Source organism: Mastomys coucha, unplaced genomic scaffold (assembly GCF_008632895.1).
Source record: "Mastomys coucha isolate ucsf_1 unplaced genomic scaffold, UCSF_Mcou_1 pScaffold14, whole genome shotgun sequence".
NCBI classification, from domain to species: Eukaryota; Metazoa; Chordata; class Mammalia; order Rodentia; family Muridae; genus Mastomys; species Mastomys coucha.
In genome coordinates this window covers 3032486-3057205 of record NW_022196896.1, presented here as the reverse complement: position 1 = coordinate 3057205, position 24720 = coordinate 3032486, and the positions used below count along the sequence as shown (strand labels likewise).

Genomic DNA, 24720 nt, shown 5'->3' with positions numbered 1-24720 from the left:
ACAAAAGAAACTCCTAAAAACAAAAGAACTCCTAGATATTAATTTCATCTATTATAAACTAGGAAAGAGTGGTATTTAAGTCAGGGCTCCTGATTTTTTTCCCTGCGTATCAGTAACGGACACAGGAGAACGTGAAAGCCAGGAGTGCTCTGAGGAATGGGAAATGCAGAATTGGACCATCAAAAGTCCAACCAAGGGTTGGAGAGATGGCTCAGCGGTTAAGAGCACTGACTGCTCTTCCGAAGGTCCTGAGTTCGGATCCCAGCAACCATATGGTGGCTCACAACCACCCGTAATGAGATCGGATGCCCTTTTCTGGTGTGTCTGAAGACAACTGCAGTAAATTACGCCCGAGCGAGCACAGGGCTGGAGTGAGCGGGGCCTGTAGAGGTCCTGAAATCAACAGCAGCCACAAACATGATAGCCCATGGCCATCTATACAGCTACAGTGTACTCATACACATAAAATATAAATAAAAATAAATCTAAAAAAAATCAGATTAAAAAAAAAAAAGTCCAACTAACATCTTCAGGAGAGACAAGTATCTCGCCTCGTTGGAAGCCAATTTGCTCTTCTGAGAAAGGAGTGCTGTTATCACCTTCTCCTGAACTTGGAATCTACTGTGGTTAGAAAAGTTTCGCAGCTTGGCCAAGCAATTCCGACCATCAGCGCGCAGATCTTTGGGGACGTCAGACCTGCCCGCCACACAGCCAGATTGCGCCTGCTCCTTCCTGCGCGCTGGCGCCGAGCGAGATGCCTGCCCACCCACCCTGTAGGTTACCAACTACCAGCACTAGTTCTGCAGCCGTCCGACGTCCGTCTTCTCGCCGGTACACCCGCGGTTTAACGGCCTGGAGCTCGCTGGGCGCTTGGGCTTAGCTGGAACGCCAGCCCGCCGCGGCTCTCCAGGTCAGCCCCAGAGCCAAAGTGGCAGACGCGTAACCGGGGAAACCGAACGCTACGCCAGAGGCTGGGGGAGGGGTCTGGCATTGGGGGTGTGGCTAGAGGGCGGGGTGGGCGGAGGAGGGAGGGAGGGGCAGCTGGGATGGGGTCTCTGGGATGGCACCTTGAGAAGAGGGATGTAGAGTTCTCCCTCAGCTTCCTCAAAAGACAAAGCAAGTAACTCAAGTCCCAGGCGACAAAGGCACTTTCCCTAAATCTCAGTTATAAGGCAATGAAGCATGAGTTCTAAAACAAAGGTTTGATGTGCAGATGCTGTTCCTGTTAACTTGATGGTGTGGAAATATGGAAAATATATCAGTTGAAGAGAATGAGAAAGCCTAGTGTTCTTGGGATTATTAATGTTTATAGTTCTTTCAAAGGAATGATTTCATGTTCTCTTTCTCAAAGGAAGTTTATATCCTGATGTTCCAAAATGCCATAGTAAAACTTTTCATTTAGGAAGTTTTTTCACACCAGGTATGGTAAGGTAGGCTCACAGTCCCAGTCCTTGGGATGCAGAGATAGGAAAATGCAGTCCTAAGACACCCTACACTGTATAGTAAGACCCTATCTACTCCCACCACCTATAAGATACAAGTAAGGAAACCTGTGCGTTTGGAATTGGGGATAATAATTTTCGTTTGTTTTCTTGAGATCTGGTAGTACTATGTAGTCTTGGATGGTCTGGAATAGGACATATAAACCAGGCCGGTCTTGAATTCACAGAGTTCTACGTGCCTCAGCCTTTCAAACACTGGTCCTGTGTCACTATGCTGGGCCAATGATGTTGTTTTTGATACCTAAAAATGTTTGTTGCAGGGTTGGAGATATGGCTCAGAGGTTAAGGGAACTGAGTGAATTTCCAGAGGATTGGGTTTGATTCCCAGCACCCACATGGAGGCTTACAGCTGTCTGTAACTCCAGTTCCAGAGAGCCAGCTCCTTCTTCTGGCCTCTGCATATACCAGGCATGTCAGTGATCTGCAGGCATACACTCAGGCAAAACACCCATACATGTAAAATAAAATAATAATTTTTAAAACTTTTCCATGTTTGTTGGGTGAGCATAATGTCCTCTTTTTTTTTTTTTTTTTTTTTTTTTTTTTTTTTTTTTTTTTTTTTTTTTTACTCTTTATTATGTTTAATTGTTTATGGGGAGCATACATGAGACAATACACTTGTGGTGATCACAAACAACCTGCTTTCTTCTCTTCTACCACATGTGTTCTTGGATCTTTTTACCCATGTACCTTTAATGGCTGCAGCATCCTAACAAACTGTTTTAGTGACTTTCTGTTACTGTAGTAAACACGATGACCAAAAACAACTTAGGGAAGAAAGAGTTTAGTTAGCTTTCATTTCCAGGAAACACTTTATCACTGAGTGAAGAAACATCAGAAACTCAAAACAGGAACGTGGAGGGGAAGCCGTGGAGAAACGCTGCTTATCGATATGCCTACTGACTCGTGCTTAGCTAGCTTTCTTTTTTCCTTTTTTTGGTTATTTTAATATTTTATTTATTTACTTACTTATTTACTGAATGTGTGTGCATGTGTCTGGTAGGGCGGCCAGAAGAGGCCATCAGATCCTTTGGAGATGGGATTACAAAATGCTTTTTTTTTTTTTTTTTTTTTTTTTTTTTTTTTTTTTTTTTTTTTTTTTTTTTTGCTTTTTTTTCTTATTTTTCTTTTTGTTTGTTTGTTTGTTTGTTTGTTTTTGTTTTGTTTTTCAAGACAGGCTCTCTCTGTGTAGCTCTGGCTGTCCTGGAACTCACTCTGTAGACCAGGCTGGCCTCGAACTCAGAAATCCACTTGCCTCTGCCTCCCAAGTGCTGGGATTAAAGGCATGTGTCATCAGTAGAACTTATAGAGGTCTTACAATCTGGCCTGCCTACTTCATATAAAATTATTGTGTATTTGAAAGGTTGTTTTTTCCTCTGCATCCTGGTAATTTTAAAGAGTTTACTTCTAGTGAGTTTGTAATGATCAGAAAGTTTTTTCTTTAAAAATGGCTAATAGTCTTGCATTATATAAACCTTTTTTGTCTCTGCTTCAGTACAAGAAGCTAGGACTTTGAATTTTTAAGCTTATGTTGTTTATTATCTAATCCCTCTAAAAAGAAATTTTACTGCCTTTGCTCTTACACATACAAGCTTTAAAAGTTTTGGAGTAGTTGCTCCAAAAAAAGATTCAAAGGCAATACCTTTTTCAATATTTGGGGCCCCAGTTAGATGCTAAACAAATGGCAGCACAGAAAATTCAAGTAAGAAAAGATAATTTACTTGCTCTAAATGATTTTCAAAGGTTGTTAGGAGATATTAATTGGCTAATGATGTGTTAGAACAGCGGGTCGTGTCAGAACATACCACACACTAGGCCCAAACAGTTTCACGTGTAAGAGGTTTAATTGAGAGGGAGAGAGGGGGCAGTAGCAGGAAGAGAGGAGGGAGAGAGAGAGAGAGATGGAGGAGTGTTCCTCATATATATATATATATATATATATATATATGGGTTCTGATGTAGTGAGCGAAGGTAAAGGTGAGAGGTAAAGAATTCCCAATGGATTCTGGGAATATGGTGGCTGTTGCCCTGGCAACAGGTCACCACAAGCTTTGGATGCCCCGATACTAACAGCTAAGACCTCATTTTAAGGTGATGAGGGACTAATAGCTTTGCAAAAAATGAAAGAAGCTATTAGCCAACAGATACATTACATAGACTGATCAATTCTTGGCTGTTTGCATTATTGCTACTCACCAGCCCACATCAGTCCTTTAGTAAAAGGGGCCATTAATGTGGGTTCATCTTTTCTCATCTCCAAGTAAAGTTTTAGCATCCTATTATGGAGCTGTTGTGGTGTTAATAAAGAATTATTGGATATGTATTTTGGAAAGAATGTCTTAAAAACCTGATGAGACATCTATTCCTTGTTTCAAACAGCAATTAAATTGGCTATTGCAGACCATTGATTGATATTTGGCCTATTACATAGCAAATTTTTTAGGCAAATTGATAATATATTCCCTGGAAATTTATGTATGCATCCCATAAAGAATACATCTACAGCCCTTCTATAGGAGAAAAGTATATGTGATTAGATTACATTTTTTTCTCGTGAGTTTCCCTCTACTTCAGCACAAATAATTGAACTATGTGCTTTAGTTACCTTTTTGAAGTGCTAAAGTCAAGCTTTTAATTTATATACTAATAGCCTAGATAGATAGATAGATAGATAGATAGATAGATAGATAGATAGATAGATAGATGATAGATAGATAGACAGACAGACAGACAGACAGACAGATAGATAGATAGACAGATAGATAGACAGATAGATTAGGGTTTACAATTGCTTGAAAATATTCATTTTTTTAGATACTGTTAATTCTCAAAATTTGTGATTGTGTATACATAGAAAACTCAAGTTAAGAGAAAGTGCTGTTCCTTTAAAGGACTGTCTTTGAACATTTAAGAACTCATCCTGGACTGCCTGAACAAGAACCTTTAAGGCAATGCCACAACAGATTTGTATCCCAGACAGATTATAAGCCTTACACAAGAACAATTGGCCATATAATCTCATTCTTTACATCATCAAAATAGTAATGGCTTGAGCAGATAATTCGGTATTTTTTAGAGAATATTTCTGATTTTAAAAAATAAAAATAAAATATGCACATATGACCATTGGTACCTTTTCAGGCTTTCAGGTTGCAATTGCCTTAACAGGAAAAGCAACTAAAATGTAATTGGTCATTGCCTACATTATTTTTTCTATACTTGGTGTTCCTAATCAGATTAAAACAGATAATGGAACTGACTATTATAGTCAAACATTTGAGATTTTTGTCAACAATTTAATGTTACCCATATTACTGGGATTCCTTATAATTCGCAGGGACAAGAAATTGTTGAATGTATGCATAGCACTCTGAAAAACTGGCTTTTAAAAAACAAAAAAGGAAGAATTATATCCCCGTGCCCATTATTTAAATCATGCTTTTTATTTCAGCATCCTACAACTAGGTAAGATGGAAGGATCCACTTATTACATATGGCATGATCCTGATCAGGTGTTTAAAATGGGGAAGAGGGCATGTTTGTGTTTATTCCACAGAATACAACAAGAGCTTGCTAGCTGCCAGAATGATTGGTGTGACGTGCTGACCTGTGAGCTTGCTGAGTGCCCTGACAATGGTGACAGGAAAGCTGTATTGAGTGAAAAATGAAGATAGTTGGAAAACGAGGGGCCATCCTGTGAATGATTCTCCTGTGCCAATGGAATCAATGAGCACTTGAATTGCTAAATGCTGGGAAGGGTGGCACCTGTTTATTTCTGAAAAAAGACTGCTGTTTTTATGTAAATGAGTCTGGCCTAGCAGAGACTCAGGTCCAACAGTTACACAAACTTAAATTGGAGCTCCAGAAAAAATAGCTTTCAGCCGCTGCCAATAATTGGTGGAAGTCCTCCATGTTCACCCTCTTGATGTCCCTCCTTGGACCTTTAATAAGCATTTTATTGTTAGTAACTTTGGGGCCTTTCATTTTTAACAAAATTACTAATTTTATAAAACAGCAGATTGACTCCATGGCATCAAAACCCTTGAAAATTCATTATCACAGACTTGATTTGGCTGATAGAGGGATTGCAGAACCTGAGGTTGATAATTCTCCTTTAGGAGCTGCATAAGATTCAGACCTGTGCATACTGGTTCTGGAAAAAAAAATGAATCCAGTATGGGCACCAGCATGGGCACCAGCATGGGCTGCAAGGCTAAGCACCACAGGGGAAGGTTATATGGGCTGTCTCTGGATTCCCCATGAGACAAACCTGGTTTGCAAGGAGGTTGGTATCTGGTTTTTAATATTATCCTAAGGAATTTCTAAGGCTCTTCCTCCCCTCCCCAAAAGATACCAAGAGCCTTGACTGTGGGACGTAATGGTAATCAAACCCATGGGAGAAATTAGGTCAATGCTCCCCCAGCTGGTTAATGCCTACTTGTCCAAGGATGAGATAACTATATGATCACCTTGGTTCCTTAAGGCCTCAATTAAAAATAATAAAAAGGGAGCAGATGCCGGGACCCATGGCCTTAACTATGGCCTAGTGAAAAATTACTAGCTTACACTTACAGCCTTGAGAGAACATGTGTCTAACAGAATATTTGTGGGTATGGAGGACATTGTGACCCTTGGTTCCAGGAACTAAAGATTGCCACCAGCCCTCCCTTGCTGTGAGCTCTTCCCCTCTCCCTAGTCACAAGTTCTTTCCTCTCCCTTGTCACAGGATCTCTCCCCTCCCTTGCCCCAGGATCTTCCCCCTCCCTTGAAGCTTTCTCCTGCTTGCGCTTATATTGCCATCCCTGAAGTAAAGTTTTTGGAGCTTGATCAGACAACTGTCTTGCTCTCATTCTTTGTGTCTCTTGTCTCTTTTGGTCTTCCTCTCCCCTGCCCTAGGACCCTGTTGAACACCACACAGGTCAGGGCACTGTAGGGCAAGTACAAGGTTCTTAACATCTCTGCTCTGCAGATGGCCACTGTTCACTCCTTCTATAATATCTATTGGTTCTGTTCCCCAAGAGTTTCCTGGAACCCTTGATAGTGGTTATGTGGATACTCACTTTATAGTTGTTCATTCCACAGTGCACGTGCATCTTTTTTTTATATGACACATTTTATAATAAAAAGATGCAATGTTATAGAATATCTCCATATTTAATAATGCCTTTTAGCTAACAACTATTAAAATAGTTATATGTTAACAGTTGTTAAAAGTTTAAAATTAAATTGTGCTTTCTTACACTATTTCCCCATTGTTCTCCAATATTAGCCATCTGATGAAGAGCGATTTTAGCACAGGTGTGATGACTGAGGTAGTAATATATGCTGTGCACTGAGTGCCAAATGGCAAGCATCACAGAGCTGGCACTATCTGCCTTTCTCTCTTCCAGATTAACTTTTCTTCTTTACAAAGCAGCTGGATATTAGAGAAGAGCTAAACCTTCAGGGAAATAATGACAGAGGAATCATGGAATAAGCAAGGCAGAGGAAGCTACCTTTCATCTAGTCTCTCCTAGGATGTTTCTGATCAGGAGGATCTCAGGGTCACTTTTAGATCATCTTCCTTACCAAGATTTCCCCTTTAGAGGTTACTTACACGGACACTATTATGAAAAGGCAGAAGAAAGAACATAGTTGAATTTTCTGACATGAAAATAGCATAGCTTTTCTTTCTGAGACAAGGTTTCTCTGTGTGGCCTTGGCTATCCTGAAACTCTCTGTAGACCAGGCTGGCCACAAATTCATAGAGATCCATCTGCCTCTGCCTCCCAACTGCTGGGATTAAAAGTGTGCACTGCTGCTGTTCAACAAAAATAGCATAGCTTTTAAAGTTCATTTATTGGACTCTTCAAAATGCATGTTCTCTCTCTCTCTGTGTGTGTGTGTGTGTGTGTGTAAGAATTGAGCAAATCAAGGAGCCAGAAAAGTACCTCATAAAAATACCAAGGCCATTAAGCCTAAAGGGACACCTCATAAAAATACCAAGGGGCCAAGAATGCAAGGACTAAGCAAACACCCATCCTCAAGGGATGCCTGGTTCCAGGAAAGGTCCCAAGGAGGTGGTGGATTTCCCCCAACCCCTCTTACGTGCAACTGATATCTCGTCCTGCAGGAGAAAGGTCAATAAAAAATGGGAAAGATAGCCAGCCCACATTGTAAGTTGTAACCAGCCCACGTTGTAAGCTGTAAAACTCTGTTCTGAAAAGGTATAAAAAGTAAGAGCTTTGTTCCCTCAGGGTCACCTTTGCTCCAAATGCAAGATGACCCCAGTATACTGGATCAATAAAAACCTCATGCTAATTGCGATCTCCATCCCTGTGTCGTCGAGAGTGGGACACCCATGCCAAATTTAACGTGTGTGTGTGTGTGTGTGTGTGTGTGTGTGTGTGTGATTTTTTAACTGCCCTTAAGGGTTAACATGAATGATAAAAACCATTACTACTTCATTTCCTGTCTCTCCATGACAGCAACCAATCAGTGGAAAAACAAGAAGTCGGATTTTCACTTTTCCTCTAAGTTAACTTGAACATTCTAATCATCTCTACTTCATAGGAAAACTAGTTTGTCAGAAAATCTTCCATATACTGAGATACATGTGATATCATCATATATATCAAGGCCCTATAATCTGTGTCGTCTACAAGCTAAATCCCATCTTTGCCAATGTTTGCGCAGCTTAAATGTTAGGTAGCTTTCTGCCACTTGGGCACAAAATGCCCAAGAAAACAAATAAAAGGAAGGAAGATTTATTTTTGGCTCATAGTTTTAGAACTTGTCCATCAATCATAACTTGGTTCCATTGATTCTGGCTGATGAGGACCAGAACAACTTCTGTGGGATGGTTTCTTCTGGACATGGTGGGGGTGTTACTCCCGTGAACCCTCAATAATATGGCTACCTGCATAAGACCTGCTAAGACCCTATCCATTGAAATGCTAACATGGATAGAGGACAATTTCATAAGGTCCCACCCCTAGGAGCTACAAGCAGTCCAATGGGGCAGTAGAGGAATGAGCCCTGATAGGTTATCTGATCCAAAATCATCATCCTAAACCATATGTGCATATAAGTGTTGGGACCCATTTTCGCCCTGGTTTGGGTCATGAGGATAAACCTGAGCTTGGCTTGAGTTTTGAAAATCGTCTCAGTCACTTCTATACTGGAGTGACTCAGCAAGACCTGTGTAAGCCTGCCTTTGTATAGCTACTGCTGATGTAGAGTAACTTTGTTGGCTTTATCAGTCACCCCATACCCTTCATCACCTTTCCCCTCCCCCTACATCATCTCATCTCAGGAAAAAAAATACCTACTCTCTCAGCCCTTTATAAACAAAAAGATTAATACAATTAAATGAGTTCCTGCTTTGGCAGACTCCCAGCTTAGGGTGGTTATTCTCACCCCAGAAGAGATCCCAGTTGCAACACTCACTGTCCTGCTTCAGCCCCGGAGAGACTCGGCTGGACCAGCCGGCAGAGAGCTACTGCTAGAAGTCAACAACTTGAGAGGGAGTGAGAGGACACAGAAGGGGTTGGAGGGGAGAGAGGAAGGGGTAGAAATGATGTAATACAGTACTTATGTATAAAATTCTAAATATATTTAAAAACATAAATTTAAAGATGTTAGTTTTTAGTGGACAGGGTTTTAGAAAAGTGCTATAGGCTTGGATATTCTTTCACTTTTATGTTAGTGATTATTGGAATTCTTGGTCCAGGGCTTTTGAATCACAGGACACAAGGGTTAGGTATAGAGGACCCTCAATCCCTAACTTCTATAGACAATTTTCTTTCACAACAAGGAAATAGAAGTGAATCCTCTCTGAATTATTTATATGCAAGGCCAAGAACTTAAAATTTGCCATAATATATTAATGATGAAACTTGGTGTCTTTGTTAACCAAACACTAATGTCCTTTCTGCAGGTTACAGCACACGACATGTTCTTTCCTTATTTCCATCTGTGACTAACGTGAGCGTGCTTTCAGGTCAGATGCAGAAACAAGTCAAGCCAGGTCCAGAAGTGTGCTTCAGTTTCCTCTAACCACCATTTTCCCTTCCCAATTAGTTAGTCTCTGCTCTGTAGATAGAGATGATACTCACCATGCCTTGGAATATGCTTTCGAATATTTTAGTTTTCCATGAAAACATTCACATCACAGAAAAACAGAGAGAGAGAAAAGGGTAAAGAGCATCAGGACAAAAGTATGTTTGAAAATGCCGTACAAGATTTCATTACTTTGAGAGAGAGAGAGAGAGAGAGAGAGAGGGAGAGAGGGAGGGAGAGAGGGAGAGAGGGAGAGAGAACAGAAATAACTATAACAGCATAACATAACAAGGAAATGTTATGATATGATAATTTTAAAAGGCAGTTGAAAATTCTTACAGCTCGACAGCACTCTGACCACATATCAACAGCTGGTTTTGAGTACATTTATTTAGTTTTGGAACACTGTCTTTTGTGGTGACATTTCAGCCAATGACCTCTAATCAGTACTCGGTTCGTTTTTATTATTAGCAAGATTGGAAGGCGTTTTCTTTCTTTCCGGCATGATGAAGTCGGCATGTCCTGGGGAGAGCCTGGGGAAGGTGTAATTGATATACTTCTGAAATGCGGCCCTGGTTTCCTGTAATTCCTCCTCCAGAAAATCTTTCCAGTTTGTCATGATTCCCAGTTGCTTTGCCACAGACAGTAGCTCCCCTTGGGTATTGACCAGTTTGCCCATCACATTGTCAAGGGTGGCCTGGTGTGTTTTTTCTGCCTCTTGAAGAACTTCTTGTACTTCTTCTTGCTTCTGCTTCTGAGCCATGCCATAGTAGACATTCATCTCGTGTTCCTTTGCTTTGATCAGCTGGCCCAGGCTTGCCTTCTGGTCTTTAATGGCAGTTACGCCAGTGTTTATAAGCTCCTCCAGGGCCTTGCTACAAGAGATCATACAAATTTTCCAGTTAGAGCAACTGGCCACTAAAACCACGGTGCATTGACCGTGAATCACAGAAAAGTCATTACTCTGAGTCATGAGCTTTTAGACTAAATTAGCTATCAATAATCAATTTAAAAATAGTTCTCAGAGGCTGCCCATCAGCTTCTCTGCTGTGGGCTGGGGCAGAACCATTAGTATAATGTCTAATGGCATCATGGAGAACCTGAGTTCACTCTGGCCATTGTGCTTTAAAAAAAAAAAAAAAAAAATTGAAGAGACAAGGTTTGAGTCCTAAACCCCCAAGGAGGCATTTCCTCATATCAATTCAGCTGATTTTTATTTCTCTGAGTCTCATTAATGTTTGGTTGCTGTTACTTTGAGTAGACTTGAACCAGTTATGTAACTTAGGCTGCCCTCCAACTGTTTTTTTTTTTACTTTTGAGATTATAATTACATCATCTCTCCCTTCTCTTTCCGCCACTCCTTGCTCTCTTTCAAATTATGTCCTTTTCATTAATAATATTGTTACATGTATATGTGTATTTAAATATACATATGTGTGTGTGTGTGTGTGTGTGTGTTCTTAAACAGAGCCTGCTCGCTGTGTAAGCTGTTACTTGGATGTGTGTTTAGGCTGACCATTCGGTCCTGGATAACCACTTGTCCTCCCTGTGGAGGACTCTTCCTCCTGCTCCCAGCCTTCCTCTGCTGTCTGTAGTTCTGAGAATGGGAGGTGGGGCTTCATGGGTTTTCTCCTGTCCACTTTGAACTCCTATTGTTGTCCTTATTTGACTCACGTTACCAGGTTGGTAAAGCTTTATGTGTGTAGCTTCTGACATTATTAGAAACAAAATCTCACAGCAAATTCCCTGATCTTAACCTCCACCTCTTGATCCACCTAAGTGCTGGGTGCTGAGATTATAGGCCAAAGCCACCAAACCCTAGGTCTTCATCTTTAGGATAAAAGGAAGCAAACTTTATACTCAATAGTCTAGCTTTGTGTTTCATCTTGACTTAACATGAGCTATGTTTAATTATAAATTATCTCTAATTTTTTATTACAGAACCAAAATCCTTTTATAGTCAAAATTACTGAGAAATCAAGAGTCATAATTTATATATGTTTTATCTATTGACATTAACAGAATTAGGGGCTTAAAGACAGGCAATTAAAAAATGCATTTATCAATCAATACAAAATAACAATAAACTAATTATACTTTAACACAAATACTTTTATGAAAAAATATTTTCCCAAATAAAATATATTTGGTGAAAAGTCTGGCATAGGTTTACATTCATTTGCAAAATTCTTCTGTGTATGGCTTCAAACAAAGCTGTTTTTCATGTTATTTCAGCATATCGTGACACCCTACATATTAAAATTCATAAAAAATATAACACTCATTAGAGAAAAAAAGAAATAACATCGTCCTCTTGTCAAAGAGTGAGTTTATTTCTGGAGATGTGTGTGTGCATGTGTGTGTGTGTGTGTGCACGCACGTGTGTGAATATATCAAGTACATAGTTCTTTTTATATGAAGTGTGTTTGGAGGAGTGCAAAGAATGTGCAAGAAGCAGTAAATAAGAACGTGTGTGTTTTCCTCCATATATTTTCATAAAGTCAATATTTTAATGTATTCAGCTATTAGTTCACAAAGAAAAGATCAAGAACTAACACATCCACAACAGTGTGTGAACTAGGCTGGAAACAATGATCCTAAAGTGTTTATGGAAAGGTATTTATTGATTCTTCTCAGCCTTTTAATACTGGAGATACAAAATGAGAACCATAATATTGAGAAGAATCACTGTTTACTGGGAAGGGGGATGGAGTGAGATACAGGACTTCCCAGCAGGGTTGGCAACTTTCAGTTCCTTGGGCTAAGTGTTAGATACTTGAGTACTTATGCTACCATTTTTCTTAAATCAACCTCGCTCTCCCTCCTTTCAGCCTTGCTCTCCCTCCTTTCAGCCTCGCTCTCCCTCCTTTCAGCCTCGCTCTCCCTCCTCCTTGATGCCTTCTTCCCTTCAGCCTTACTCTCCCTCCTTTCAGCCTTGCTCTCCCTCCTTTCAGCCTCTCTCTCCCTCCGTTCAATCTCACTGTCCCTCCTTTCAGCCTTGCTCTCCCTCCTCCTCCTTGCTGCCTTCTTCTTGGTTCCTCTCTCCTACATTTGTGAATATCAGTATTTGATATATTCTACAATAAAACCAGCAGGTGCTGAGCAGTGTTCAGTTATACGCCTTAGCCTTATTTCTTTCTCTAGATGGATTTTAATGGAGTCACATGGTAATTTGCATGTGTGTTCTCTGGAGTACCTTTTCTGGTCTTCGATAGCTTTCTCAGCAATCTTTCTCTCTTCTTCCCTGGCTTTCTTCACAGCCTCCATCTTCTCCCGGTGACACTCCATCATAATCCTCTGGATCCGATGGACCATACGCTGTTCTGCGGCTGTGTGCTCTCTCTTCAGCTCATCATCCATCTGTTGAATCATCTCCACCTTGGTTTTAGCTTCTACAGCCTTAAAGAAAGGGAATGGAAAATTGGACTTAGATATTGCAGGTTTGATATCTTAAAATGAAGACTAAGAAGTGTGATCCATCATTTACTTGATACTTAAACAGGTAATTTAAAAGGAGTTCTGAATCAATCATATGGAATTTTTTTCATTCAAGTAAAATATTCAAATTGTGTGTATGTGTGCACGTGCAGGAACGCACACATACACACACACACACACACACACACACACACACACACACACACCAAAGATCACATTAAAAGACAGTGTGCAAAGAGGAAAATAGGTTAGAGGGGTATGGTTAAAGTTTTTTGGCTGCTTTTAATTGTCTCTTCTTTTTCAGTGCTGGTGGCCAAACCTGGGGTCTTACAGGTGCTAGGTTATCAGCGGGCTATTGTTCCAACTAAAGGCTTTTATCATCACAGTGTCAGTGTACATGAAAATATAGATATGAAATTGGAAAATGGCAGGAATAAAAAGCATGAAGGGAACCTGAGGCTCAGAGAAGCCACACACATATCAGCACATTCACGAGAGCGTGCCTTCCAGTCCCCACTGCTGGTCCAAGTTCCATATCATTAGGGTAGCTACTCTTCCTCATTCAGGAAGGAGACAAGGACTCCATTGTTGTAAGGTAGAAGGACCTGTGGAATATTTTCAACCAAGAGAAAGGAAGCAGTGGCCAAACCATTATTTGTGAAGTCTCACAAAAGTACTTAAAGGAAAAACCTGTCACCATTTGGGTGTGCCTACTAAGTCTACAGGATGCCTGCACTTTGCTGGGCAAAGACACTACAAACAGCAGAACTCTTAGATCCCTATTCTCAGAGGACTCACTGGACACTGGACAACATCAAGGATTGCATTAGTAGCCAAGATTTGATATTTGTTCCTTGTAATTGTATAATGAGTGCTGCATCAAAAATATATTTAAGAAAGGAAGACCAGGGCTGGAGCGATGGCTCAGCCATTAAGAACACTGACTGCTCTCCCAAAGGTCCCAAGTTCAAATCCCAGCAACCACATGGTGGCTCACAACCATCCATAATGAGATCTGATGCCCTCCTCTGGGGTGTCTGAAAACAGCTACAGTGTACTTACATATGATAAATAAGTAAATCTTAAGAAAGAAAGAAAGAAAGAAAGAAAGAAAGAAAGAAAGAAAGAAAGAGAGAGAGAGAGAGAGAGAGAGAAAGAGAGAGAGAGAAAGGAAGAGCAGTTATTGTGTTTTGAACTTTCAGTAAGAGGTAAATCTTTGTCTCCTCCAGTGTTGTCAGAGAACATTAAGGAAGTGAGTTACTTCATATGCTCTCTCATCATTGCCTAAGATGATGGAGTCCTTCAAAAACAATGTCACGACTTCATAAGAAAGCCCATCAATCTAACCTTCTTTCCTCTCTTCTACCTTCCCTCTTCCCTGACTTTCCTTCCTTTTTAGAGCTGCAGAGTCTCATTTTCAAGTGACCTCTTACCCAGATATAAAGCGCTAAAACCACCAAGGTTTCTCCTGGTTGAATTTCCTCAGTTTCTTTTCTTGCCCCTTCTGGGCCTTGGGGGAGCAGCTCCTTGAATGTGCATCCAGAGCGTCCTCGGCTGAGGCTGCATAGCAAGAGAACTCCAAGTGACAAAGAAGCTTGCAGTCACTTGCAGCTCCTTAGAAAAGCTATCTCAGTGATAAAGATTATTGACTAGAAGAAGGGTGTGTATGGGTCAGCAATAGAGCATTTTCTGCCCTAACATAAGCGAAGCCCCGAGCCTGATCCTCAGCACTGAAAAATTATTAGAATCCTGTGTCCTCGAGGGAAAAGACTTTCTTTTGTCAAAGATTTATTCATATAGTTTATGTATCTGGGTTTTTGTCTCCATGAATATCTGTGCACCGGAAGAAGGCATCCGATCCCATGGGACTACAGTTATAGACAGTTGTGAATCACCATGTGAATTGAACTGGGGCCAGCTGGAAGAGCAGCCAGTGCTCTTAATTTCTGAGCCATCTCTCCAGCCCAGGAGAAAAGGTTTTCAACTCCTCATGTTGGCTACTTTAAGAGTAGGGAATACCGGGCATGGTAGCACATCCTAGCACCCAGAAGGCAAGAAAAGCATCGTGCGTTTGAGGCCGGTCTGTGTAGTGAGACCCTTTTCCAAAAACATAATCGGGGACTGGGGAGGTGATTGAGGAGAGTAACAGTGCTTGCTGAACAAGCATGGGGGCCTGAGTTTGAACCTCTAGCATCCAGTAAAGAGCATTCTTGTATTCCAGTATTCAGAAACAGAGACAGGTCGATCCTGGACCATTAACCGGGCCAGTCAACCTGTCCAAATTAGCTAGTGTCCAGTTCAGTAAGTGACCCTGTCTAAAGGCAATATGGAAATAAAGACAACCTGGGTTCAGGAAGATAGCTTAGTTGGCAAAGGAGCAAGCCACCAAGCTTGCCACCAGCATGAGTTCAATCCCTGGGCCCACATAGTAGCAGGGAAAGAAATGACTCTAACAAGTTGACCTCTAATCTCTATGTGTACATACTAAACATGTGTACATATGTGTATCTTCACACACACAGTACACAACACACACACACACACACACACACACACACACTGAATCCAACTTAAAGAATTTTTACAGGAGGGCTGGAGAGATGGCTTTCAGGTTAAGAGCACTGACTGCTCTTCCAGAGGTCCTGAGTTCAATTCCCAGCAACCACATGGTGGATCACAACCGTCTATAATGAGATCTGGCACCCTCTTCTGACATGCAAATATATATGCAGAACACTGTATATAATAAATAAATAATAAAACTTTTTAAAAAAGAATCATTACAGAATGGCTTCAAGCAGCAAATTTTGAAAAGTTATAGAAAAAATATTGGTTGTTTAGAAATGTTACCTAGGTTTTCACTGCAAAAGGCTTTGTTTCTTAAGTCTCTAATTTTCAATAATAAAACATTTTGAATGCTAATATTTCTAAATGTCTTTAACACTTAGCTTATTTAAGAAAAAAGAATACAATAAAATGTTCTAATGTTTGTTTCATGCTCTGGAGTTCTTAGCTTGCTTTCTCTTTGGACAAGTTGATTTATATTTTCCTGCTTTTACTGAAGTTGGGTTGCTGATTCCGATCAGCAACCAAGTCAAACCTGACTGGAGTGAGCCGCTGAGGCCAAGCATGGATTATCCTGCTCTCTGACAGGAGCTGTGGGGCAGAGCTCCCATTCTCTGTGGTCCTTGGACAAGGACAGTTCATTTAACCCTATTTGGCACACAATTAGTATATGTTAGGTGCTCCTTGTTGACACATGAATGTTTAATTTGTAGGCCTGAAGTTTCCTAAGCTTCTTATCCATCATGTTACTGGGACCTCTGCCACTTTCCTGCTCTGCCCATGTTATCTAGTCCTCCTGTCTATCCCGTGGAGATAGTTCTGTACAAATGTGAAGATACTTCTGTACTCTGCTCCTTCTAACAGGCTTTACGACAGATAATGAATTAAGCAGTGAATCCCTCTGCTTGCTATGTTGACCAGTTTGCAAGTTACAAAGTTCCTCTTAGCCAGCCCCAGTATCTAACCACAGAGGAACGGATAAGGGAAATGTGGTATGTATACAGAGTGCATTTTGTTGTTGTATCCAGGGAAACTGATGCAAATAGAGGTAATTATGAATTAATAGTCTCAGAAAGGAATATCATGCTTCCTGTCATGTGTGGTTCCTAGGTGTTATATTGATACATAAAATCATGTATGTATAAATGATATGAAAGTAAAAGAAAACTGTCTAGAAAAACAAAGCTTTTGGGAGGGGTGAGAATGAGAAGAGAGGGTATGGAGGTAACATTCTTAACATACCATGATATATACTTAGAGATACAGTGTATACATGTGTATGTTGAAATGTCACTACATAGCACATTGTTGAATACAATGAATACATATAACAGTGAAAGTTTAAAAACAAAACAACAACAACAACAAAAACCAGTTCCTCTTCACTCCCTGACCACTGGTCCTATTGGAATATTTCAGAGATAACTAAGATGTCCCTCTTTACTAAGCAGGAAATACATCAGGATGTATGATTGCCCCTGATTGGACCTGGTGGTAAATATGTATCCTTGTGGGCTGCCTTTTGAAGCCTCTGCAAAATGTGACTCATCAGCATTTCCTAAGAACCCAGGAATGGACCTGGCCAGAGACTAGCATCCTGGTTAGGATATACCTAGCTTCTATTTTGGCTCAAAAAGAAAACAAAACAAAACAATACAAAAAAACAAATGCTCCTCTTGGCAATGGGAAAAAAAAGCAAATGTAGGAAAAATTATGGAACCAAAAGCCCAGAAGGAAGAGGAGAGGTTGATCTATTGATTCAATCTTTTGAATCCTTGCTATGTTTGAGCCCCTGCATAGTACTGGACAGGGCTAGCAGAGTGACAGGACAGACTGCCCCTGTGGAGGCTGTGGTCATGTCAGCGAACCAGGCACTAAAAAGCCAATCATATACTCAGTTATGTAGTTCCAACGGTGATGCGTGCTTTGAAAGTTCTATTACAGAGGTTCTATCAGAAGTTCCCTCCCACCTTCTATGAATACTCATCTGGACCTTACTAGTGACTGCTCTGCCCATTGTTTCCTTGTCAACTCACAGAAGTGCTTTCTCTCTACTAACTTAAATGCTTTTTAAAAAAGACAATGGTCAAGTCCTTATAGAGAGAACCTTTAAGTCTTTTTGATGTTTTTCTTCCAGAACCCGAATTTCAAATTTGTGTCTGGCATCTGCATCTTCAAGTGCTTGATCCACTGCTTGTTTTTGGAGCATTTCAGCCTTAGAAAGAAAAGGTTCATGTGTCTATTAATATTTCAGGGTAAGCATAGAGAAGAAGCTGGTCACTCTTGGAGGAGTTGGCAAGTTAAGTGTTCATGCTTAATGGAAGTTAGCACCCACCAGAGTCCCTAATTGCACTGTTTCCACCCCCACTGCCCACAGTAGCTGCCTTAGCCAGATGCACTCCATACCCTGAGCCCTGGGCCACCTTTGCTGCTTTAGGAATTATTAAAGGCAGGGAAACTATAATGTATATGTCTATGCATATGCATATATATGCATCTGAGTATGTGAATCTAGAAAACATAGAGAAGGGAACAGACACAGAAAGGTGAAAGGAGGTAAGCAGGGAGCATGAATACTCCTGAGGTCCCTTCATCAGGCACTCAGAAAAGAATTTATATTAGATTATTTAAAGAAAATACTTAGGCCCAGGGTCAGCTTATATTCAAACAGTATACAATTAAGAAAATATATTGGGATATTTAAGTAACTGATGGCTCTTATCGGGGGACTTTTTTATTATTACTAGATTCTGTAGGAATGTACCATGGTGACTAGAAGGCCCAAGGACTTTAAAGACAGTAAATAAGGTGAGTCGGTGAAGGTAAAGCATTTGGGGAAGTGGGCGTTTAGTTCAGAAGTATTTATTACATAGTGCACATATTAGTGGTCCCTAATAAATATAAAAGCCCATAGTAAACAATTCATAACAAAGACCCCCTCTTTTAAGTTTCAGTCAAATGAGAATAAAGTGGCAAGAGACTAAGAAGACTAATAAAGACTAAGAAGGAAGGTGGTTCTCGGCAGGGCCTGCTTCTCACTAAAGCTCACCCAGTGTTGAGTGCACTAAAGCTCACCCAGTGTCAAGTGCAGTTCTTCATTGAACCCTCTCAGCAGTGCTTGGAGAAGGGAGTTATTACTACCCCTCCTACAGAGGAAGAAGCCAAGAATCCAGAGGGCAAAGAACATGCCCAAGACTCCAGTTTGTCAGGATGCTGGGGTCTATCTCTCGCCTGCTATTCTGAATTTCCACAGGTTTAGATAAGGGCAGCATGAGACCATATGGCTTGGGTTTATCTCTTAGCCCCTTTACCTTTTCCCACACTTTGGCTTCTGCTTTTTTAATGTTTTCCTTGAGCACAGCCTCTTGAAACTGCTCTTCTTGGTTCAGAATACTTGCCCCAATATCTGTGTATTTGGAGAGAAACGATTACAGACCCCTGTAGACTGTTCTCTAGCTTGCCTTTCTGTCACTACCAACATTACTTATGCGAGCTGTCTACAAGACACATCTTCTTAGGTAATGTCAGTCATTTAGATTATTTTTGGCACTAAGAATTGGACTCATCATGTTAAGCATGCACCTTTCCACTTAGCTGTATCACCACCACCACCACCACCCTGCCTGCAATCTCTTCTTTAAAGAAACTCATTGGAAGGGGAAGCCTTCCAGCAGCTGATTATGATGGAACTCAGCACATAGGCCTGAAGTGAGTCCATTAGCTTCCATTACACCCAGTCCAAACAGCAGGCAATGAAAGGTAAATGTCCTGCGAACTGTGGCACATTCGAAGCAGGGCATGGATTCACAAGGCTTATTCACCTCCTCTCTCCCTGCTCTGTCAGGGTGCTTTCCTTAAAACATCATGTATATGCCTTTCATGAGTGTGCTGGTCTTCTTGACTCTGTCACTAGGTCTCTAGTTTGCTATTACTCATCAGTGATCTAATTTGACTTTCACATTATAACATTCCAAATTACCATCTTCACTCAAAGTGTAACTCTAGGGAAGGTAGAGAGACACCCAAGATCAGATAGGCAGGGATAACCTAGACCGGGAGCTAAGAACTGAGCCTTTCTGTCTGGTCTTACCTGAGATGGCCTTAAAATTGTTATAGGACCTAGTCTGAAAATCCTTACACTAAGATACTGCGGATATGTTGTGTTTGCTCAACATACATATGTGGTGACAGGTATCCTGCTGTGGTAACAGGCCTTCCTGGAATGGGGCACATATTCAAGCTACACTCTTCCCTAATTTTTTGCACAGAGGACATAAAGAGAAAATAACTTCTTTCCCTCTCGGATTTCTAAACTGCAGTTAAGAGATGTTAGAACCATTTGTATTCATATCCTTTTCTAGATGCTGGCGTAGGCCTGACTGCAGTACCAACCCAGTCAACTGACTGACTGTCCTCACAGTAGACTGAAGTCTTGATGAAAGATTCCACCTTGGGGTCTTGTTAAAAAGGATCAAGAAATTCCATCACAACTTTATATGTTTTGTTCTAAGTCGTTTCCATCACCTACAGCTGAAAGATAGAGTCTGTGGAATTAAACACTACCACTAAATCACTCATGAGTATTTTAAAATTTATTACTATTTTTATAGGATTTATTTGTATTCTTTTAAATTGTATGTAAGTGTGTCTGTACACATGATCAGGCACCCTCAGGGGCAAGAGATCCCGTGGAGCTGAAGTTACAAACAGTTGATGTAGGGGCTGGAAACCGAAGGTGGGTCCCCTGGAAGAGCAGCAAGTGCTCTTAACCGCTGACAGCTCTCCAGTGCCCCCTGACACATTAGTGAGTCTTTAAACGTAAAGCAGTAAACACTGTTATAGAGATGGATGCAGATTATGTTATAAAATCTCAACCCTGTGTACATCCATTACATTCATAAAAATGTAACGCAAATGCAGGGTGCCATTGTCCTTTTTAATGTTTAAATATCATCCTGTCTGTTGTTCTCAGCCTAACTGCAGAAGATATCTATGGAACATATAAAAAAAAAAAAAGACATACATGCTGAAAAAGGAGATGCTATTAATAAAACAGCTGCAATGAGTCTAAAAACCACTTTGCAGATGAAAAAAATCTGGTGTCAAAGGCCATGTATTATATGCTTTTGTTCCATAGTATTCTCACAGCAATAACATTATGAAGACAGTGAAATCAGTGAATGGCTGCCAGGATTTTGAAAAGTACCACTGATTATTAATGGATAGCATGAAGAAGTTTCTTTGTAGTGACTGTTACATAAATATACATGCAGTACATTTTATAAAGCTGCACTTCTAAGGGGAAAGAGATTTGTAAGTGATGTGCCAGACTTAAGAGCATCATTCTTATTATGCAAACTCCCCGGTTTTGACAATGTACTAAGATTATTGGTTTGAAAAGTTAAGGTTCATGGGAACTCTGTGATCCCTTTTTGAAACCTATGAATCAAACTATTCCAAAACAAAGAGTGTTTTCAAGTTGTAAGAAAAAAAATGTATGGGGCTGGCGAGATGGCTCAGTGGGTAAGAGCACTGACTACTCTCCCGAAAGCCATGAGTTCAAATCCCAGCAACCACATGGTGGCTCACAACCATCCATAATGAGAGCTGACCCCCCTCTTCAGGTGCATCTGAAGTCAGCTTCAGTGTACTGTTATATATAATAAAAATAAATCTTTGAGGGACTGGGTGAGAGGAGTTGACCAGAGCAAGCAGGGCTGACTGGAGCGAGGTCCTAAAAATTCAATTCCCAACAACCACGTGAAGATTCACAACCATCTGTATAGCTACAGTGTACTCACATAAATAAATAAATAAATAAATAAATAAATAAATAAATCCTTTTTAGAAAGAAAGGAAGGGAGGGAGGGAGAGAGAGAGAGAGAGAGAGAGAGAGAGAGAAAAAGAAAGGTACATGGTAGAGCCTGGTCCTGGAGATTGTAACAGCGGCTAGAGAATCATTGTCCTGTGAAATTCTCATGTATAGATATTTCAATGTGCTTTTATTTATAAAGAAAGCAGACTTTTCACTCTTTTGACTTACAATAATTTAATGACAAATACAGGCAAACAAAATATACTGACTTCTACATACATTTGTCTGTTCATATATCTTATAAAGTATAAGAAATCATTAGAATATATCAAAGAATGTGGATAGCATTGTCTTGGGTCTAAAAATTATTTTAGAAATTACAATTAATAATTCATACCAAAAATTTACTGAAAGTTCAAATCAGTTGGAACTGATTTCTTAGAGGATGATTATAATTATCTCCCTTGTCCTTTAATTCAGATTTGTAACTTTCCTTTTAGTAAATTAGGCATGAAACCAAGTAACCATGAGTTTACCACATACATGGGAAAGAAAACAGGAAAAATATTTTAAGGAATCCTTTGAAAATATACACAAAATCTAGGATTAGATTGAAATTTTTCTGGGTATAAATGAGAAATGGAAATATGAATTTTAATTCATTTGCTTATATACTATATATGTGTGTTGTAAATATTCCTATTTTATTTGTATGGACTTGCTTTTGTCTCTAGCTACAAAGTAACAGCTAAGTTTCTTCTACTCATTAATTGGGGTATTTAGATATTTTCTGTCGTATATGTATGGAACATCCCCAAGTATAGGCAAAGTTGAAAAGAACACACATTTACTATGATGTTCCAGGTGTTGAACAGGTACAGTATTACATTAACACTTCAAAACACTTTAAAAGATATATTAATGTTCTTATTTACAACAAGGAACAGCGAGAGGCTGAAAACTCTTTCCCATTCACAAAACTGCTTAGTAGAGTGGCCCTATTCCAACTTGTTACCATTTCATGATGGAATTCCTACAGAGCCCAGAAACCTCAAACAGGGAAAACCTGAGAAGAATGGCACCCAATGCTATTCTACCTTAGAATACAGAAAAAGAATAAAATTACAGCTGAGCATGGTGGCACACAAACCTTTAACACCAGCGTTCCAGAGGCAGAGGCAGGTGGATCTTCCTGCGCTAGAGGCTGGCCTGGTCCACAGAGTGTGTTCCAGGATAGCCAGACCTATGTAGAGAGACCCCGTCTCAAAGGATTCCACTACCACTACCACCACCCTGCCAAAGAGTAAATCACTTACCCAAGATATCTTTGTGAGTATAGAAGCGTGTCTTAAATGGCTTGTATTCATAGATCCGTTTGAAGGTTTCCCCGAAAGGGGCTGGTGGAATTATTTTATTGCAAACAGCACAGCAAACAAAATTTGTATACTCTGGATTTCTGATCATAGTTAAATTTCTGATAGCTTTTACTACTTACAGTTAAAATAATATCAGGATCAGAGGGGGGGAAAAGGTGGTTTCAAGAGAAGCTAGAAGTCTAAGATAGCTGGAGGCGGGGCAGGGTTTCAAGACTCTGCTAGAGCCTGGCAAAGACTAAATAATTCATCATGATTTGGCAGTGGTGATGCGTCTAAAGAATGGTGCTAGCAGCCTCTGCCTTTCAGAGCTGAGCACTGGGTGGGAAGACATAAGTGTTTCCTCCCTCCCAGGGTCTAGCACTAAGTTGTCAACTTACTTAACAACTGTTGCTAGGTAAGACAAGCTTTGCTCATAAAAGCAACCTGAAATAATGTCAAGTGAGAGCAGAGAGAGCTGCTACTCATTTCCCTGAGTTTCCTCTTGCTGCTGTAAGTGAGCACAGCCTTCATGACTCATGTACAACACAATTGATCCTATTGAATTTGGGGAAGCCAGGGTCCAAAATGATTTTAGGGCTAAAATCAAGCTACCAGGGTTGGAAGGGCTGGCTCCTTGTAGACTGGCAGCACATCTCAACCTGACCCCTTTGGCAAACCTCTGTAACTATTGACACTACAATTCATAACGGGAACAAAATGACAGTTTTGAAGTAGCAGTGAAAATAATTTTGTGATTGGGGGTCAACACAACATGAGGAACGGTATTAAAGCGTCACAGCATTGGGGAAGTTGAGAACCAACGTTGTAGAGGCTTTGGAGAATGCTTCGTGTCTTTTCTAGCTTCAAACAGCCATACATCTTCCTAAGACTCATGTGCTCTGTTTCTGTGGAGGAATCTCTCCCTTCCTCTGATTCTATGCAAACAGCACAGCATAGAACCTCTGTGTCTATACCAGGCATTTCCACATGAGCCAGGCTGATCCTTTCATCTCAAATCCTACATGTGGATCAGAGACACAAGGTCCCTTTTACTGTATACTTACAGGGGCCAATGTTCAGAATCTGGCTGTCTATGGGGAGGAACATTCAGTTGGCCACATCTTAAGTGTGCTTTTATTAAATAGTTAATTTTTAGTTAATGGACGGTGGAGGCAGTCTCTGAATAATTTTCAGGTGATTATGAATGTGCTTTGGTGGCACAGCAGTAAAACTGGGAAATGTAGTGGTATTCTAATGGAAAAAATACTGTCATTAAGTCAGTATTCACAGTCACAAAGCCTGATTTTCAGATTGGGATGGGCAATTCCTGGAATAAAATGCCATGAAGAACGATAGGAAGCATTCACTTGGCTTATGGTTTCTGAGTGTGAAGAGTTTGTAACAGTGGAGTAGAGGCATGGTGGTAGAGCAGCTGGAGTAGAGGCATGGTGGTAGAGCAGTTGGAGGGCTCACATCTTAAACTGCAAGCAGAGGCAGAGATAGAACACTTTTGAGGGTTTTGTTTGCTTGTGACAGGGTTTCCCTACATCACCATGGCTTGCCCAGAAATTGATTTGTAGGCCATACTGATCTTGAATTTGCAACAGTCCTCTTACCTTGTAATTATAGGCACATGCTACTACACCAGTGTATCATGGTATGATAGTCTGTATATCCTTGGCCCAGGTGTGGCACCATTAAGATGTGGCCATGTTGGAGGAGGTGTGTCACTATGGGCATGGGCTTTGAGACTCTTTTTTTTTTTTTTTTTTGGTTTTTCGAGACAGGGTTTCTCTGTGTAGCCCTGGCTGTCCTGGAACTCACTCTGTAGACCAGGCTGGCCTCGAACTCAGAAATCCGACTGCCTCTGCCTCCCAAGTGCTGGGATTAAAGGCGTGCACCACCACTGCCCGGGGCTTTGAGACTCTTGCCCTAACAAAACAACAGGAAGTGACAATTACCTTTTCTTAATATCTTAATATGGAAATTAATATTACCAACATAT

The 24720-nt window shown here is 40.5% G+C and overlaps 2 protein-coding genes across 3 annotated transcripts in view; both read right to left on the bottom strand.

Moving 5' to 3' along the window:
• Window positions 1–947, bottom strand: part of Cfap206 (cilia and flagella associated protein 206) — a 38930-nt gene extending 37983 nt beyond the window's left edge. Inside the window, exon 1 of one of the 2 annotated variants that reach the window (XM_031366398.1) lies at window positions 790–947. The gene's annotated coding sequence lies outside the window, so the exon portion shown is untranslated. Of the gene's footprint in view, window positions 1–525; window positions 769–789 lie in introns of those variants that run through there. The other variant, XM_031366399.1, reaches the window with a different exon arrangement.
• Window positions 948–9914: 8967 nt separating this feature from the next.
• Window positions 9915–23071, bottom strand: CUNH6orf163 (chromosome unknown C6orf163 homolog). Its single transcript, XM_031368760.1, has 5 exons — window positions 22677–23071; window positions 18857–18951; window positions 17653–17760; window positions 12739–12941; window positions 9915–10417 (listed from the first exon to the last, which is right to left on the bottom strand). The coding sequence occupies exons 1-5, from the start codon at window positions 22822–22824 to the stop codon at window positions 9982–9984; spliced, it is 990 nt and encodes a 329-aa protein (XP_031224620.1). The 5' UTR covers window positions 22825–23071; the 3' UTR covers window positions 9915–9981.
• Between the last annotated feature and the right edge of the window lie 1649 nt (window positions 23072–24720).

Excerpts from the sequence above, each read along its gene's own strand:
- CUNH6orf163 (XM_031368760.1), bottom strand. The coding sequence starts at position 22,824 with ATGATCAGAAATCCAGAGTATACAAATTTTGTTTGCTGTGCTGTTTGC. Across the intron at positions 18,952-22,676 it reads TACTCACAAAGATATCTTGG|ATATTGGGGCAAGTATTCTG; the intron begins GTAAGTGATTTA and ends CCAAATACACAG. Across the intron at positions 17,761-18,856 it reads AAGCCAAAGTGTGGGAAAAG|GCTGAAATGCTCCAAAAACA; the intron begins GTAAAGGGGCTA and ends TTTCTTTCTAAG.